Genomic DNA, 14709 nt, shown 5'->3' on the forward strand with positions numbered 1-14709 from the left:
ATTACTACTACCTAAGATAGCAAACACAAAACAGTGGCAGACTTTATTTCTGGGGGCTCCAAAATCACTGCAGATGGTGACTGCAGCCATGAAATTAAAAGACGCTTACTTATTGGAAGGAAAGTTATGACCAACCTAGACAGCATATTAAAAAGCAGAGACATTACTTTGCCAACAAAGGTCCGTCTAGTTAAGGCTATGGTTTTTCCAGTAGTCATATATGGATGTGCGAGTTGGATTATAAAGAAAGCTGAGCACCGAAGAATTGATGCTTTTGAAATGTGGTGTTGGAGAAGACTCTTGAGAGTCCCTTGGACTGCAAGGAGATCCAACCAGTCCCTCCTAAAGGACATCAGTCCTGGGTATTCACTGGAAGGACTGATGTTGAGGCTGAAACTCCAATACTTTGGCCACCTGATGAGAAGAGCCGACTCATTTGAAAAGACCCTGATGCTGGGAGATTGAAGACGGGAGGAGAAGGGGACGACAGAGGATGAGATGACTGGATGGCATCACTGTCTCAATGGACATGAGTTTGAGTAAACTGTGGGAGCTGGTGATGGACTAGGAGGCCTGGCGTGCTGCAGTCCATGGGGTCGCAAAGAGTCTGACTCGACTGAGCGACTGAACTGAAGACAGCAAATACTACAAAGTAAGCTACAAGGATATATTGTACAACACAGGGAACAGAGCCAGTATTTCATAATAATTATAAATGAAATGAACTTTAAAAATGGTGAATCACTATATTGCACACCTGTAAATTATTTATTGTCTATCTCCTTCACAAAAAAATTAAATAAATAAAGCTCTATGAGGCAGGGATTTTTGTCTGTTTTGCCCACTGTTATACCCAGAATTTAGAACAGTGCCTCTCCACATATAGGGAGAGACAATTAAGTCAATTAAAACTGTAAAGAGGGTGGTAAATTAAAAATTAGAAAAGCAGGTCTGGAGATAGGAAATTTCACTTCAGGACTCTTGAATTCTATAACAAGTCCCCATTTCCTTTTTAGAATATATAAAATGAGCTTTTAATTTGTCTACTTACTACATTTACTAAGTAACTACTATGTACCAGACACTGAACTAGGTAGGCATCAAGAGGATGCAGGTGACTAAGACATGACCCTTACTCTCAAGGAAGTTATAGGTGAGTGGGAGAGAGAAAATATTTAAATAACTGCCTAAAGGTAGAACAGGAGAGGAGTTCCCAAAAAAGTACATATAAAATACAGTAGGTATTTAGAGGAGGAGGCACAGATAGGTTGAGAAATAAAAGGAAAGGCTTCATAAAAGTTGTTAGATTTATCAAGGGCTTCGGTGAATGCTTAGAATTTGAATAAACAAAAAGCAAAGGGGGAGGGGGTGGAGAATGGTATATCGGGAAAACAAAGTTGTATAAGCAAATCCAAAAATGCAGGAAGGAAGAAGGCACAGAGATAGTTCTGCTTGGCTGGAGCACTGGGTGGGGTTGGGGTAGTGGTAAATAGGGATACAAAGGAGTGGAAGGGCAGGCTGGGCTAGATGGTGGATGGTCTAGAATTCCAGCCTGAGGATTCCAGACCTTATCAGGCTGCAACAGAGCCTGACCTCTAAAGAGTTGAAGGATGTTATTAGGGCACTGCTCTACAAAAATTCTTCATGGAATTTTAGGAGACAGAATTCTAGACTCATAAGAATTACAAGAATTCTTACTCATAAGAATTGTTGGTTCAAAAAAAAAAAAAGAATTGTTGGTTCAGATGGTAAAGAATCTGTCTGCAGTGTGGGAGACCTGGGTTTGATCCCTGGGTTGGGAAGATCCCCTGGAGGAGGGCATGGCAACCCACTCCAGTATTCTTGCCTGAAGAAGCCCCATGTACAGAGGATCCTGGCGGGCTACAGTCCATGGGGTCGCAGCGTCAGACACGACTGAGTGACTAAGTGCAGCACAGCACAAGAATTACAAGAGGGACTTTCCTGGTGGTCCCGCAGCTAAGACTCTGCACTCCCAGTACAGGGTCCTGTGTTTGATTCTTGGTCAAGGAACTAGATCCCACATGCTGCCACTAAAGATCTTGCATGTCACAACTAACACTTGGTTCAGCCAAATAAATAAGTATTAAAAAAAGAAAAAAAAAGAACTGCCTGAAATCTTTGGGATCATCCTGTACAACTTTTTATCAACAAGAACTCTTTCCATCTTCCCCCTGTCTTATAGATTTGAGCCCCTTTGTCATCTGGCTCAATCTTCACATTTACCATCCAGACTTTATTGTGAATACAACACTTCACTACTTTAAGAAGCTCCATATGGACTACTAAAGAACTTGACCCGTCAGAAAACATTTCCTTAGGTGGAACTAATACCTGTCTGTACTCAGTCACTACCCATTCATTGCCCTGTGGTATAAAATAAAAAGCTTAATTCCTCTTTTAGAGTATAATCCTTAAAGTAGTTGAACACAGTTCTTGTATTTTCCTTTCTTTTCCGAGTCACATACTCTCTCCTCCTAACCTCATGTGACTTAACAGGGTCTTTACTATAACTTCACATGCTTGTGAACACAGTGTATTTTACTGATGAGATGCTCAGATGGAACCTAACAATTGCAGTGTGGTCTTACCAGCAAGGAAGAAGGTAAGGTACAGGACAGGGTGAATGAAACAGACTCTGGAAAAAGAATGCCTTGGTTTGAACCTCAGTTTTGCCTCCGGACAGTAACTTCTCTGAGGCTTAGCTGCCTCACCTAGAATCAGGACAACAGCACTAATTCATGGTGCTATAAAGTGCTTAGAAGAGTGTCTCATAGCACTATTAGTATTAATGTGGAGCTTGAGTTCTCAAATTCTACTCACAGGCTGTATCTGCCAGCATTGTGAGAAACTGTATCTGAGGCTTAAGATGAAAAAAGGCTGGCAGCTCTTGTTCCATTCTTATACTTACCTTGGGCTTTGATTTTGTTTAAAAGATATATTCTTTTCCAGTTTGAGATTATTCTCAATGAAGGAGATAAACGGGAATTTGAAAATGGGAGAAGGTATCAATCAATTATGTAATTTTGTCCACTGTTCCTAGGCTGAAGGCCCACAACTTATTCTGTTGCTTTCTCCTCTCAAAGGGTCAAAGTCCCCTTCCAATTCGAGTCTTCTGACAACATTTATTTAAGCTCATGCCACTCCATTACATTTGTTCTCTATACATACCCTTCTTTCCGTCTTTTGCACACATCCTTTAAAAACTCCGTCCTCATCAAGAAGCTTCTCATTTTGCTTCTTGTTTCTTTTGATGGTATGCCATACTGTTGGTGACTCAAGCACCTCACTTCCCCTTTCATGGTGAAAGCCTGGAAACTACAGCCCCCAGCATCTCCCCAGAAGGGTTTTGGGTTAGACTGTGGCGATGAGACAAACTTGTATTTCAGAAGGTAGAAGAGACACAGAGGCCACTGATGCTCTGCTAACAGTGGTGGGCAGGCTGTGGGCTTCAGCAAATGTTTTGCCAGTGGTTTTTAGCAATCTTCCTGCAGATCCCCACAAAGATGCTGCAGGCAGGCCAGACCATTGGTGATGACATTCTTGCCACTTCTGATTTCCTGAAAGCCAGCAGTGGCTTTCAGTGAAGTTGGTTTCCCTGGTCCTTTCAATGACTGCCAAATTTCCTATATTAAATTGCTTCCTGTTTGCAATCAGGGGTTTTATTTCTCTGACAGGTTTGGTAGGGAGAACAGAAGCTACTCTTTATATTTTAAGTATAAAGGATTTTATAGGGAAAACAGATTTATGCAACTGTTGGAAAGGCAAGATCAGAGATGCTGTGACAGAAGACTGTCTACAGCACTGGAACAGGTGGTTCTCAAGAGCTCACAGCAAGCAGCTGCGGCAAACCTCAGTATCTGTGGGGAGCCATCGATGACCCTCACTGCCTACACAGCACGAAGCCAAGCAGGAGCTGCCCTGGAGAATAATGACTCCTCCTCATCTGCCTGATGAAGAGATGATGTGGAGGAAAACTGAAAGCAAAAGGAGACGAGGGGAGCAGAGGATGAGATGGTTGGATGGCATCACTGATTCAATGGACATGAACTTGGGCGAACTTTGGGAGATGGTGAGGGACAGGGATGCCTGGCATGGTGCAGTCCACGGGGTCGCAGGAGTCGGACACGAATGAGTGACTGAACAACAATAACTCTTCTGCTTTCCATTTATGCAAGTGTGCCTCTCCTTGGTGACTTCAACTCAGAACTACAAGACAGGAGGATTCTGGGAAATGCACTCTGGCACTTTTCTGTGATGTGGAGGAGACTGGAGAAGGCAGCGACTGCGATGCGGAGTTGAAAACATACTTCAGTACAAACACAGTTCTCATGTTTGTTTGCACAGGACAATCAGTGATTGAACAGTAAATATTTTTAAATTTTATTTGTTTTCCATCCCTCTTGTATTATGTTTTCTTGTTTTGAGCCATATTCAACTTTGAGCAATTTCTGTGCTTCTGGCATACAAATCTGACTTCTCCCTTTGCTATGATGAACTGAAATGTGAGCTGTTTGTCATTAAGAAAAAAAAAAAAAGGCCCCAGATTAATAATACAGCCTTACTGTTTCTTACATCATCTGAGAGTAAAACTGTTATCGAAAATGTATCCAATTTCCTGCTCTGAGGGGAATGATAATTGTTGGTATATACACAGACAAAATGATACTCTTAGGGATGGAAAGGTTCTTAAAAGTCACGTAGTTGGATTTGCCAACCAATATTTGAGTCCTTGCAATTGGAACGGCAGATAATTGCATATGTGCACCTTACTGTCTGTTCCTGCTGCCAACGGCAGGCTCTGGGAATGGATCTCAGCACTCTTTCTGCTGGACCTGCGCGAAGCCTGAGACTCCTCCCCTCTCCATGCCAGCCAGCCAGCCCGTGCCAACAGGTAAGAGCCTCACCCAGCACGGAACCTGTCTGCCTCCCTGTAAGTGGCCATCATTCTCCAATGCTAACATCTCCTGTGACAGTGACTGCATCACTGCCCAGAAGTTGCCTATTCCGTCTCTAAGTCTAGTTGACTCTTGAACAACAAGGATTTAAACTGCATGGATCCACTTAACATAAAGGTTTTTTTTCCTAATAGTAAATACTGCACTACTACTGCACCCTCCACGCTGGGTTGAACCCATGAGTTCAGAATTGTGAATACAGAAAAGAAAGATAACACTAAGTCATGTTCCCCTCTTGCATTCCCATGAACTGTAGCTCACCAGGCTCCTCTGTCCATGGGATTCTCCAGGCAAGAATACTGGAATGGAAGGGAATGGCAATTCCCTTCTCCAGGGGAACTTCCCAACCCAGGAACTGAACCCAGGTCTCCCGCTTTGAAGGCAGATGCTTTACCAACTGAGCTACACCGGAATACAGAGGGCAACTAAATTCCATCTGGGTTTTTGACTGTGTGGAGGGTCTGTGCCCTTAATCCCTGCATTGTTCATGGGTCGACTGTAGTTCCATTTCGCAGAAAGCTCTTCCTTATATGGGACTGAAATGCAACTTTTCTGTATGAAGCGTCTACCCCCTTGGTCCTGTTCCTGAGATCAACATAGTAAGGCCAACTCTGCTTTCGTAAACAATTTTTCCAGTACTTGAAGACAGTAAATCTCTTCTGCTTGGATCCTGTGAATTCCTGTAAGTATGCCCTCTGTTCTTCCCCAGTATTAGTGATTCACTGAAAGTTTTCCAAATTGTCTTAAGGTGTTGCCTCCAAAATTTGCTCTGAATTTTCTAGTTCATACAGACTCTAGATACTACTAGCTACGTATATGTACATTGACCTATGTACACTGTTGAGTCACACAACATTTAGCAAAGTGGAGCCAGGCATCTATGAAAGATGCAGCTAGCCAATGTTTGAAAATTGTCCTTGACACCGCCTAGTCCAAGTCCAAATTCACTTCCGTAAATAATTCTTCCAATACTTGCAGACCAGTTCTCCAACCAGTCCATCAGAACCTATGTTCAGCCACTATTCCCTTGAGCTTTTGTAAATAATACGGATAATGCTCAGTTGTGTTTGACTCGTTGTGACCCCATGGACTGAAGCCTGTCAGGTTCCTCTGTCCATGGAATTTTCTAGGCAAGAATATTGACCGGGTTGCCATTTCCTATTCCAGGGATCTTCCTGACCCAGGGATTGAACCCATGTCTCTTGTGTCTCATGCACTGGCAGACGGATTCTTTACCACGGGCACCAGCTGGGAAATCTGATGCAGACTATAACTATTTCCTAAAAGGCCTAAGTGCACTCCTCTGCCAACCAGACAATTACTTGGACAAACTGTTAGCACTTCCACCTTTCCATCATGGTCCAAGTCAAGCAATAATTTACCTGATCCCTCTGCTTTCACATTTACACTAAAATCTACTCTCAACACATCAACCAGAGTGATTCTACTAGAATCAGAACCCCACCATGCCTCTCCTCTTCTAAAAATCTTGCCCTGGCTCCCCATTCCACTATTCTGCCCCACCCCTTATCATCTCTGTTTACCTTCTGCTCCTCTCCCCTTGTCCACACAGTTCTAGCTGCTTTGTTCTTCTCATTATTTCTTCAACATGCTTGGCATCCTCCTGGCTTTGGGCCTTTTCAGGCACTGCTTAGGACTCTACTCTGAGCCAGCACATTTAATTTGCTCACCTTCTTTTTTTTGGTTATAGGTTGGCCACACCATTCTCTGTTAATTCTACAACTTTCTCCCACCACATCCTCACTGGCAATCCCAAAACCTCTTAAGTTTATGTGATCATTTCTTTATTTTCCAGAGCATCTACCACTCTAGATCATTTTGTTATTTATTACATCATGCTGATTATTTGTTGTCTGTTTCCGCCTGCTAAACTACAAGCCCTTAAAGGGCAGAGATTTTTGCTCACTCTGCGCTCAGGCACTTGATAGCAGCAGCTGTCACAGAGCAGATGCTTGATAAAGGCTTATTCAGGGTCGATGGAACCTGTGGCAAGCTTTAACCTAAGGTCACACGTCCTCATCACTGGTCATCGCCCCCTTCTCCTGAACTCTCATTCCCATCCTGCTCTGGGCTTTCTCTCCCGTGATCCAACCTCCTGTTACTTCTCTGCCTCCTGTGCCCCACGCCGCCTTTTCAAACCCCGACTTCATGGTTATTATGTCCCGCGACATTCTCAGTGCCTGCACTGGATCTTCTGGCTCTCCTGCTTACCTCTTTAACAAGAACCTGGTTTGCCCCTCAGGACTCCCAAACCCCTGGAGCCTTTGGAAGTAGAAGCTGATGGTTTTTCACACTCCCCAGTCTTCAGGGCCTGGAGGTGCAGCTGGTGCCTTGTTTTCACTGCTGTTCCTTGGTTGTTGTTCCTCTGCCCTTAAGTACAAAGCTCTGTTCATATGAGGCCAATATCAACTTCTCTTCCTTTTACCTGTCGCATGCTGATTCCTAGGCTGCTCTCCCATTTACTGTAGTGTGTGGCTCAGTCTTTATTTCCTTCCATGGCTTATCACCTGGGTTGACTATGATGCCCATGTATATGGCCCATGGTTGACTTCCAATCCATTAACTGGCTCAATCACACTGACTTCTGTTCACATCCACATCGTTTCCGTCCCCCACTCATGGCTGAATCCAGACCATGTTGTCATGGAGATCTGCTCCTTGTGAACACCTTCAGTCTAAATATACTGCTCTCTAATCACAATTTCCATCACTTCTACTTCACTGGTTCTTTGATCTCATTCAAATCCCCCTTCCCTCTACTCCTCTGCATTATCCTTACAGTCTCTTGATTGTTATACCTCTTTCTTGACTTTCCTGAACACTACGACCCAACGCTTCCTGTGAGTTGCCACTCTAATCATCATGCCCTGTAACATGGCATAGTTCAAATAAATTCGAAAAGGTGAGAAAAAATCTGAAAGACCTCAGATATCTTACTTCAGGTAAGAGAGGAAATAATATGAATTCTCTACACTTACGGACTTGTCAGGAAAAGAGAGCAGTCAGAGCTGGAGGGTCTGGTGAACTGTGATCAGGTGTTACGTTGTTGCCACACAGTGGTGCCGTTTTAGCTGAGGAGCAGACCACCACCGCCCCCCCCCCCCCCGCCCCCGCCCTCTGCTCAGCGCTGTGTGAGCCGCAAGGCTGTCTGCGTACAGCGGAACTTCTGCAAGTGATTATGACTAATGCGCTGTTGCTTGACAAACTCTGTTATTATAACTGAAAATATTTTCATATCCTACAATGTTCATTAAGCAGCAGTGCCAGTGATAGTGCTGCAAAGCGCAACCCCCAAACAGTAACTTTGCAAAGAAGTCAGCTGTGATAAAATACTACGAAGAAGGCCAAACATTCACTATGACACCTTGTGTGTTGTTCATTTAGGAATGAGCACTCCAAAAAAAGGGGCGGGGGGAGGTAGTGAAAGAAAAAATTAAAAGAAGTACTAAGGTAAAAATAGGCAACAATGCCATACATTCACACATTTCTCCCCAAATATCTCCTTTACATCTTTTCCTGTGGGAAAATTAGTCTTGAAGTATGAGTTTTATATCATGAGATTGCCTCAGGAACACATTTAGTGCATAGATTTAAATGTTTCCTCTAAACACTGTTTTTCCCCTACCTCTTCCACAAAATACTCCTCTTTCTGTAGCTACACCCAGGTACATGGGAAATAGTGTGGTGATTACGAGTATGGACTTGGGAGCCAAAGGCCGGGGTATGATCTCCTAGTTCATTAATTCCCTAACTGTATGACTTGGGGTAAATTACTTAACCTATCTTTGTACCATATTCCTCATCTGAAAATTGGGATGGTAACACTACTTACCCTCAAAGCGCTGTTGTGAGGATTGGTCAGTTAATATATAAGACACTTAGACCCCCCAAAAGCACTGAGTAAACACTGTGTAAGTACTAGCTACTGCTGCAGCTAACAGATCATCATCACTATCACCACACCACCTATTGATCAACCCTTGATGATACACACAAGACTGAATTTATTTCAGTGGGTTAAAAAATAAGGTGCTCCTTTATTCACAGTATTTGAATTACTTATAGTATTATGCAGTGGTTACTGGATATGTATGCAGTGGTGAAGACAGTTCTTTTGCGACTTCTTTTGGAAAACTATCAGAATCTTTTGTGACAGCTCTGCATGTCATTGTAGAGAAGAGTAGGCAGTATTCAGAGAGCATTTCCCAGCACAAGCGCTGGGTAAGTAGTATGATTCTGAATACAGCCTACTCAGACAATAACATTTACATCAATAGATAACAACAGTGTGTTTCTTCTCCCAGCCCTACCTTCAGCCTGTCCTTGGGCAGCGCGACAACCCCTTGCTTGATGATTTCCAGGACTCGTTCCACTGACAGCTCAGCTCCAGCTTGTAGCAACCTTGAGCTAAAGAAGGTGATCACCTGGAATGCAAAGTGTTATTTTTTTAAACAAGTAGATACATGAGATATATTTTCAGTAGATGCCTTTCTCACATGGTAGTCAAACGATCATTGTTCCATTTCTTAGAGTGACCTGGCTTTTAACTCACCCGCTCTCCTAAATCAGTCCTCTCTATAAAGGGTCTGATGGCTAAATCAGAGCCAATCCCCTGAATATTCAGGGTTGATTATCCATTCTGTGAATTAAGTAGGTTCCTGAATTCTGCACTTTCTTGTGCTACCCCACCTTGCATTTATATTTCATTTAGAGAGAAGCACTCATCAGAAGGCAGGAAGAGAAAGCCAAAGTTTAAAATCTGTTAATATTGAGGCTTAACAGTAACTGTAAAAACAAGTCTTAGGAAGAAAGGAATTTGAAACTAATGGCTAAAATGATGTTTTGGGGATTATTTATCAATTTAATTTATCCACAATACTCTTATCTCTGATTACCAAGGAAAATCAACAGCAAACTATAATTTTTCTTTTTTTTTGGTTTCATGTCACAGCATAGCCTGAACAAGATCTTAGCAAGATGCTAAGATAGTAACATTCTGGAAATAACACTGTCTCCTAACACTTGTCATTAAAAACTAAAAGAATATCATCATTTCTTAGGGAATCACTTACAAACAACAATATTATAAATCAAGATGACCATGGGTCACTTTTTATTTAAGAGCTATACTATACACAAGTGTTTATAGAGATGCCTGCAAAACATAAAAATTTATGTTGTTTAAAAAGTTGAGTATTTCCATTTACATGCTTTCTATTTTATAGGTAAGATATTTTAAGTTACTAAGAATTATTTCCAAATTGTTTTCTAAATTTTCTTTCAGGATTATTCTCCTAAATATTAATTGTTCAAATGCACAATAAGTTTTCTCCTAACCATTCTAGTGGGGAAGGTGCATGATATGACATAAATGCCACTGAAACGGATTTATTCTGAAAAGCAGAGTACCAGCTAGAGCCAGAACCTTAACAAGCTTGTGCCTTGAAAGACGGTGGCAGTGAGTGAAAACAAAGGCAGCCAATGCCTGGCTACACTGCTGTTGATTCAAAATAAATCGGCTCTTTATCTCAGGCAGTTTGCTGGCACCAGCTCCTTTGCAAGTTGCTTATTTTGTCCATGACAGGTTGGTTTTCAACATGTGCCTATGGCTCTTGTTTTTTCCAAGTCAGATTTTAAGCTCTGTAGGGGAATTTTGGGATAAAATTTCGTTCAGAGTTTAGTCACAGCAGGTACTGAAATTGATTTTGATAAATCAGAACTGTCTTTTTACTTTTAAATGGACATTTTGTACGTGTAAAATAAGTAAACTCAGTGAAAACATTTTTTTGATTTTTGGTTGTACCTCAAGTTTTTGTGTTTTAATCAATATGTTGATGATCCCTTGACAACTTATTCAGTGGAAGAGAGATTCAGAGAATTTATAAGGAAACAGATGATATTTTGTGTCTTTAAGACAGATGCAGTGTGTAAAAAAGACAAAGATTCAATGTAACTGGGGGACCAGACACAGATCAAACAGGTACAATGAAATGGATTTAGATGTCATGGTAGCATAAACTACAGACTTCTCAAAAGTCAGAGGCCTAGTTTGGGTCCTGCCTGTGATACTTACTAACAATGTGACCCTCAACTTCTTCCAGATGTAGAACTGTGGAGTGGCTGGGAGCACTTAGCAGGTGTCAGATAGCTTGGGTTTAAATCCCAGCTTTCCTTATAAACTAAGGCAAGTTATTTAAGGTCTCCATACCTGAGTTTCCTGATCTATAAATATCAGGTATGGACCTGTCATATACTGCCTTTACTATGTGAGGTATGTTCCTTCCATACCTACTGTGTGGAGAGTTTTTAATCATAAGTGGATGGTGAATTTGTCAAGAGTTTTCAGCATCTATTGAGATAATCATATGATTTTTATTCTTCAATTTGTTTTTAAAGTTGCATATCACATTGATTTGCAGATTTTGAACTATCCTTGCACTCTGGGATAAATCCTATGTGACTATGGTGCATGACCCTTTTAATGTATTGTTGTAGTCAGCCTGGTAATGTTTTGTTGAGGATTTTTGCATCTATGTTCATCAGTGATGTTGGCCGGTAATCTTCTTTTTTTGTGATGTTTTTGTCTGGTTTTGGTATCAGGATGATGCTGCCTCACAGAGTGAGTTCAGAAGAGCTTATTCTGCAATTTTTGAAATAGTTTGAGAAAAACAGATATTAATTCTTTTCTAAATATTTGGTAGATTTCACCCATGAAATCATTTGGTTTGGATTTTTGCTTGTTGAGGGTTTTAAAATTACTGATTCAATTTCATTACTTGTAACTGGTCTGTTCATATTTTCTATTTCTTCATGGTTCAGTTATGGGAGAGTGTGCATTTAAAAGAATTTGTCCATTTCTAAGTTGTACATTTTACTGGCATACAGTTTGTTTACAGCAATCTCTTATGATCCTTTGTATTTCTGCAGTATCAGTTGAAACTTCTTTTTTGTTTCTGATTTAACTGATATGGGTCCTCTCTTTTTTGGGCTAAATCTGGGTAAAGGTTCACCAATTTTGTTTTTCGTTTCAATGAATCAACTCTCAGTTCTACTAATCCTTTTTATTTTTTTTTTTTTTCAGTCTCTATTTCAGTTACTTACTTGAGAATTTTCCTGTTTCCTGAAATAGGCTTGTATTGTTAGAAACTACCCTCTTAGAATTGTTTTTGCTGTACCCCATAGATTCTGGATCATAGGTCATGGGATCATTTCCATTTTCATTTGTTTCCAGGATTTAAAAAAGTTTCCTCTTTTGATTTCTTCAGTGACTCTTTGGTTGTTTAGCAGCATATTGTTTAGCCTCCATGTGTTTATTGCAATTTTTTCCTTCTGGTTGATTTGCAGTCTCATAGTACTCTGGTTGGAGAAGGTGCTTGATATGGTTTCAGTTTTCTTAAATTTACTTACAGTTGTTTTGTGACCTAGCATGCTGTCTATCCTGGAGACTGTACAATGTGCTCTAGAAAAGAATATTCTGCTGCTTTTGGAAAAAAATATTCTCTATGTAATCTATTAAGTCCATTTGGTCTAAAATGCCATCTAAGGCCAATGTTTCCTTACTGATTTTCTGTCTGAATGATCTGTCCATTGGTGTTAGTGGGGCTGCACAAGGTGATTTCAAGATGAACAGATGACCCCTGCAGATGCAGTGGGTTATATTATAGGACGAGAACTCTGAGCTTAGGGAACATTAACTCTTATAATGGTCAGTAAGCATGTCTCCCTTTTGTTCTAGAGGGAAACAAAGACATGCCCCTAACCTTCCCCCAAACTGATTCCAGGTATCTGTACAACTCACTCTCTACTTTCTTCAAGTCTGAGCTCAAATGTACCTTCTCAGAGAGGTCCTCTCTGACTTCACTCTTTAGATCTGTAATTTCACAACCCTATTCCAAATAGTACTCATTATTCCTCTCTTTTTTTGGGCATAGCAACTCGTAGACATTGATGTCATTTACAGAGCTAAGGAAGACTGCAGAAGAAAAAGTTGATTCATTTTGTGTTTGATTTTTTTTTTTGGAAGAAAATAAAGAATTCTCATTTAACCTTGTTTAACATTCATGGAACTGTTATACAGGCAACTGAATGTGCTAAGGCAACCAGGTTTTCTGTATTTCCAGGTCTGGAAATACAGAAAATCTAGTATAAATTTTACACTGTCCAGAGACAAAAATAGTTCTTGCCTTTATCATATCACAAAACTATTGTTGTTCACTATCTCTGTCCTCTGCTTATAGTCAGCCATGACATTTCTTTTTTTTTTTTTTTTTAACATTAACATTTATTTCTTAAAAGTTAACATGTACATAACAGGAAACAAACAAACAAAAAACCCCACAAGAAGCAAAAAACAAAGTCGTCTATAATCACAAGCAGTTGACCATTTGATGTGTCCTTCTAGATTTCAGTTGTGTATTTTCACAACTAAGTTTCCATTTTTATGTAATTAGGATCATACAGTATGTATCATGCTTTTCCCCACACATCATGAACGTTTAACATTTCAAAATCCCAAAGCTATGAGTATTTTGATAACCAGGAATATGCTATACCAACTCAATCTGGAAGGAAAAAGTGTAATCATGCCTTTCTTGGTGACAAAAATTTCAGAAAAGACAAAATTGGCACTAGGTCTCTAGATAAAGAATCATAAGTAAAATACTACATTTCCTTAATGTTCAATGAAAAATGAGATGCAAAGCAACAGGGTACACAAAGTATAATGCTTCTAAGAGGATTCTTGTTGAAGTATTGAAGTTGAAGTATTGTTGAAGTATTAGCAAGGAGGTATGTCTCCATAGAATTTCTTAACAATGCATTCCTATAGTACAGCCAAGAGATGCACACACATCAGTGGTTATCATCAAAACAGAAATGTGAACAAGTCCAAAACAGCCCTCCCTTTATATGTCCTTCTGCCCCTCTGCTGCCAACATAATGATCAAGTCCTGATGGTTTAACACTTCCATGTCCAAGATGCTGCTTTATTCTTTTTTTTTTTTTTAGTTATAACACAGGTATTTACAAATTGGTTAATTCACTAACTCTATTTTTTATCATACATTTTCACCTCAGGACATTCCTATCCCTTCTCCAGGGGATCTTCCCCACCCAAGGATCAAACCCAGGTCTCCTGCATTGCAGGCAGATTCTTTACCAGCTGAGCTACCAGAGAAGCCCTCTAAAAAGCCCATGTCAGGCGAGTGTATGCTTCTCGGTTCTGTCTCATCACAACAAAGATTTGGAGTGATGGACATTAAAGCCCTCGGCGCGTCACAGCTTTTGGGTCTCGGACAGAGTGTGTTATAGCTCTCAGGTCTTGAACAGACGGTGTTATAGCTCTTAGACAAATCAGCATTATAGCTCCGTGTTACAGCTCTATTTTATTTAGAAAATAGCAGGAAAATCCATCTTTGAGGCATGAGGGCATATCGACCCAAAGACGCAAAAGGAAGAGCGCTGTAGCATGCGCGAGAGAGAGAAAGAGAGAGAGAGAGCAACCCCCGGCCCTTTGGCTCCTCTTTTTATATGTTTTTTCCTCCCCCTGGGCCTGCCCTACATAAATTGGGCTAGCAAGGAGTGCTGTTTGTTCTACCTGAGGTTCTCACTCAGGTCCTCGAACCTTCCTTTGACCTTCCTTTGTTCTATTTTCGTGGACTTTTCCCGTCCTTGTCTTTTAGCCACCACCATTTTGGACTCCTGTTTCCTATTC

General features: G+C 40.8%; 1 protein-coding gene across 4 annotated transcripts in view; it reads right to left on the reverse strand.

The window, feature by feature from the left end:
* The window catches only part of DYM (dymeclin), a 382780-nt gene that overhangs the window by 53125 nt on the left and 314946 nt on the right, over window positions 1-14709 (reverse strand). For 3 of the 4 annotated variants that reach the window (XM_043889419.1, XM_043889417.1, XM_043889418.1), the window contains one exon: window positions 9308-9421. In XM_043889419.1, coding sequence (XP_043745354.1) covers window positions 9308-9421 — 114 coding nt within the window. Of the gene's footprint in view, window positions 1-1902; window positions 4529-9307; window positions 9422-14709 lie in introns of those variants that run through there. The other variant, XM_043889420.1, reaches the window with a different exon arrangement.

This window comes from Cervus elaphus, chromosome 27 (assembly GCF_910594005.1).
Source record: "Cervus elaphus chromosome 27, mCerEla1.1, whole genome shotgun sequence".
Taxonomy (NCBI): Eukaryota; Metazoa; Chordata; class Mammalia; order Artiodactyla; family Cervidae; genus Cervus; species Cervus elaphus.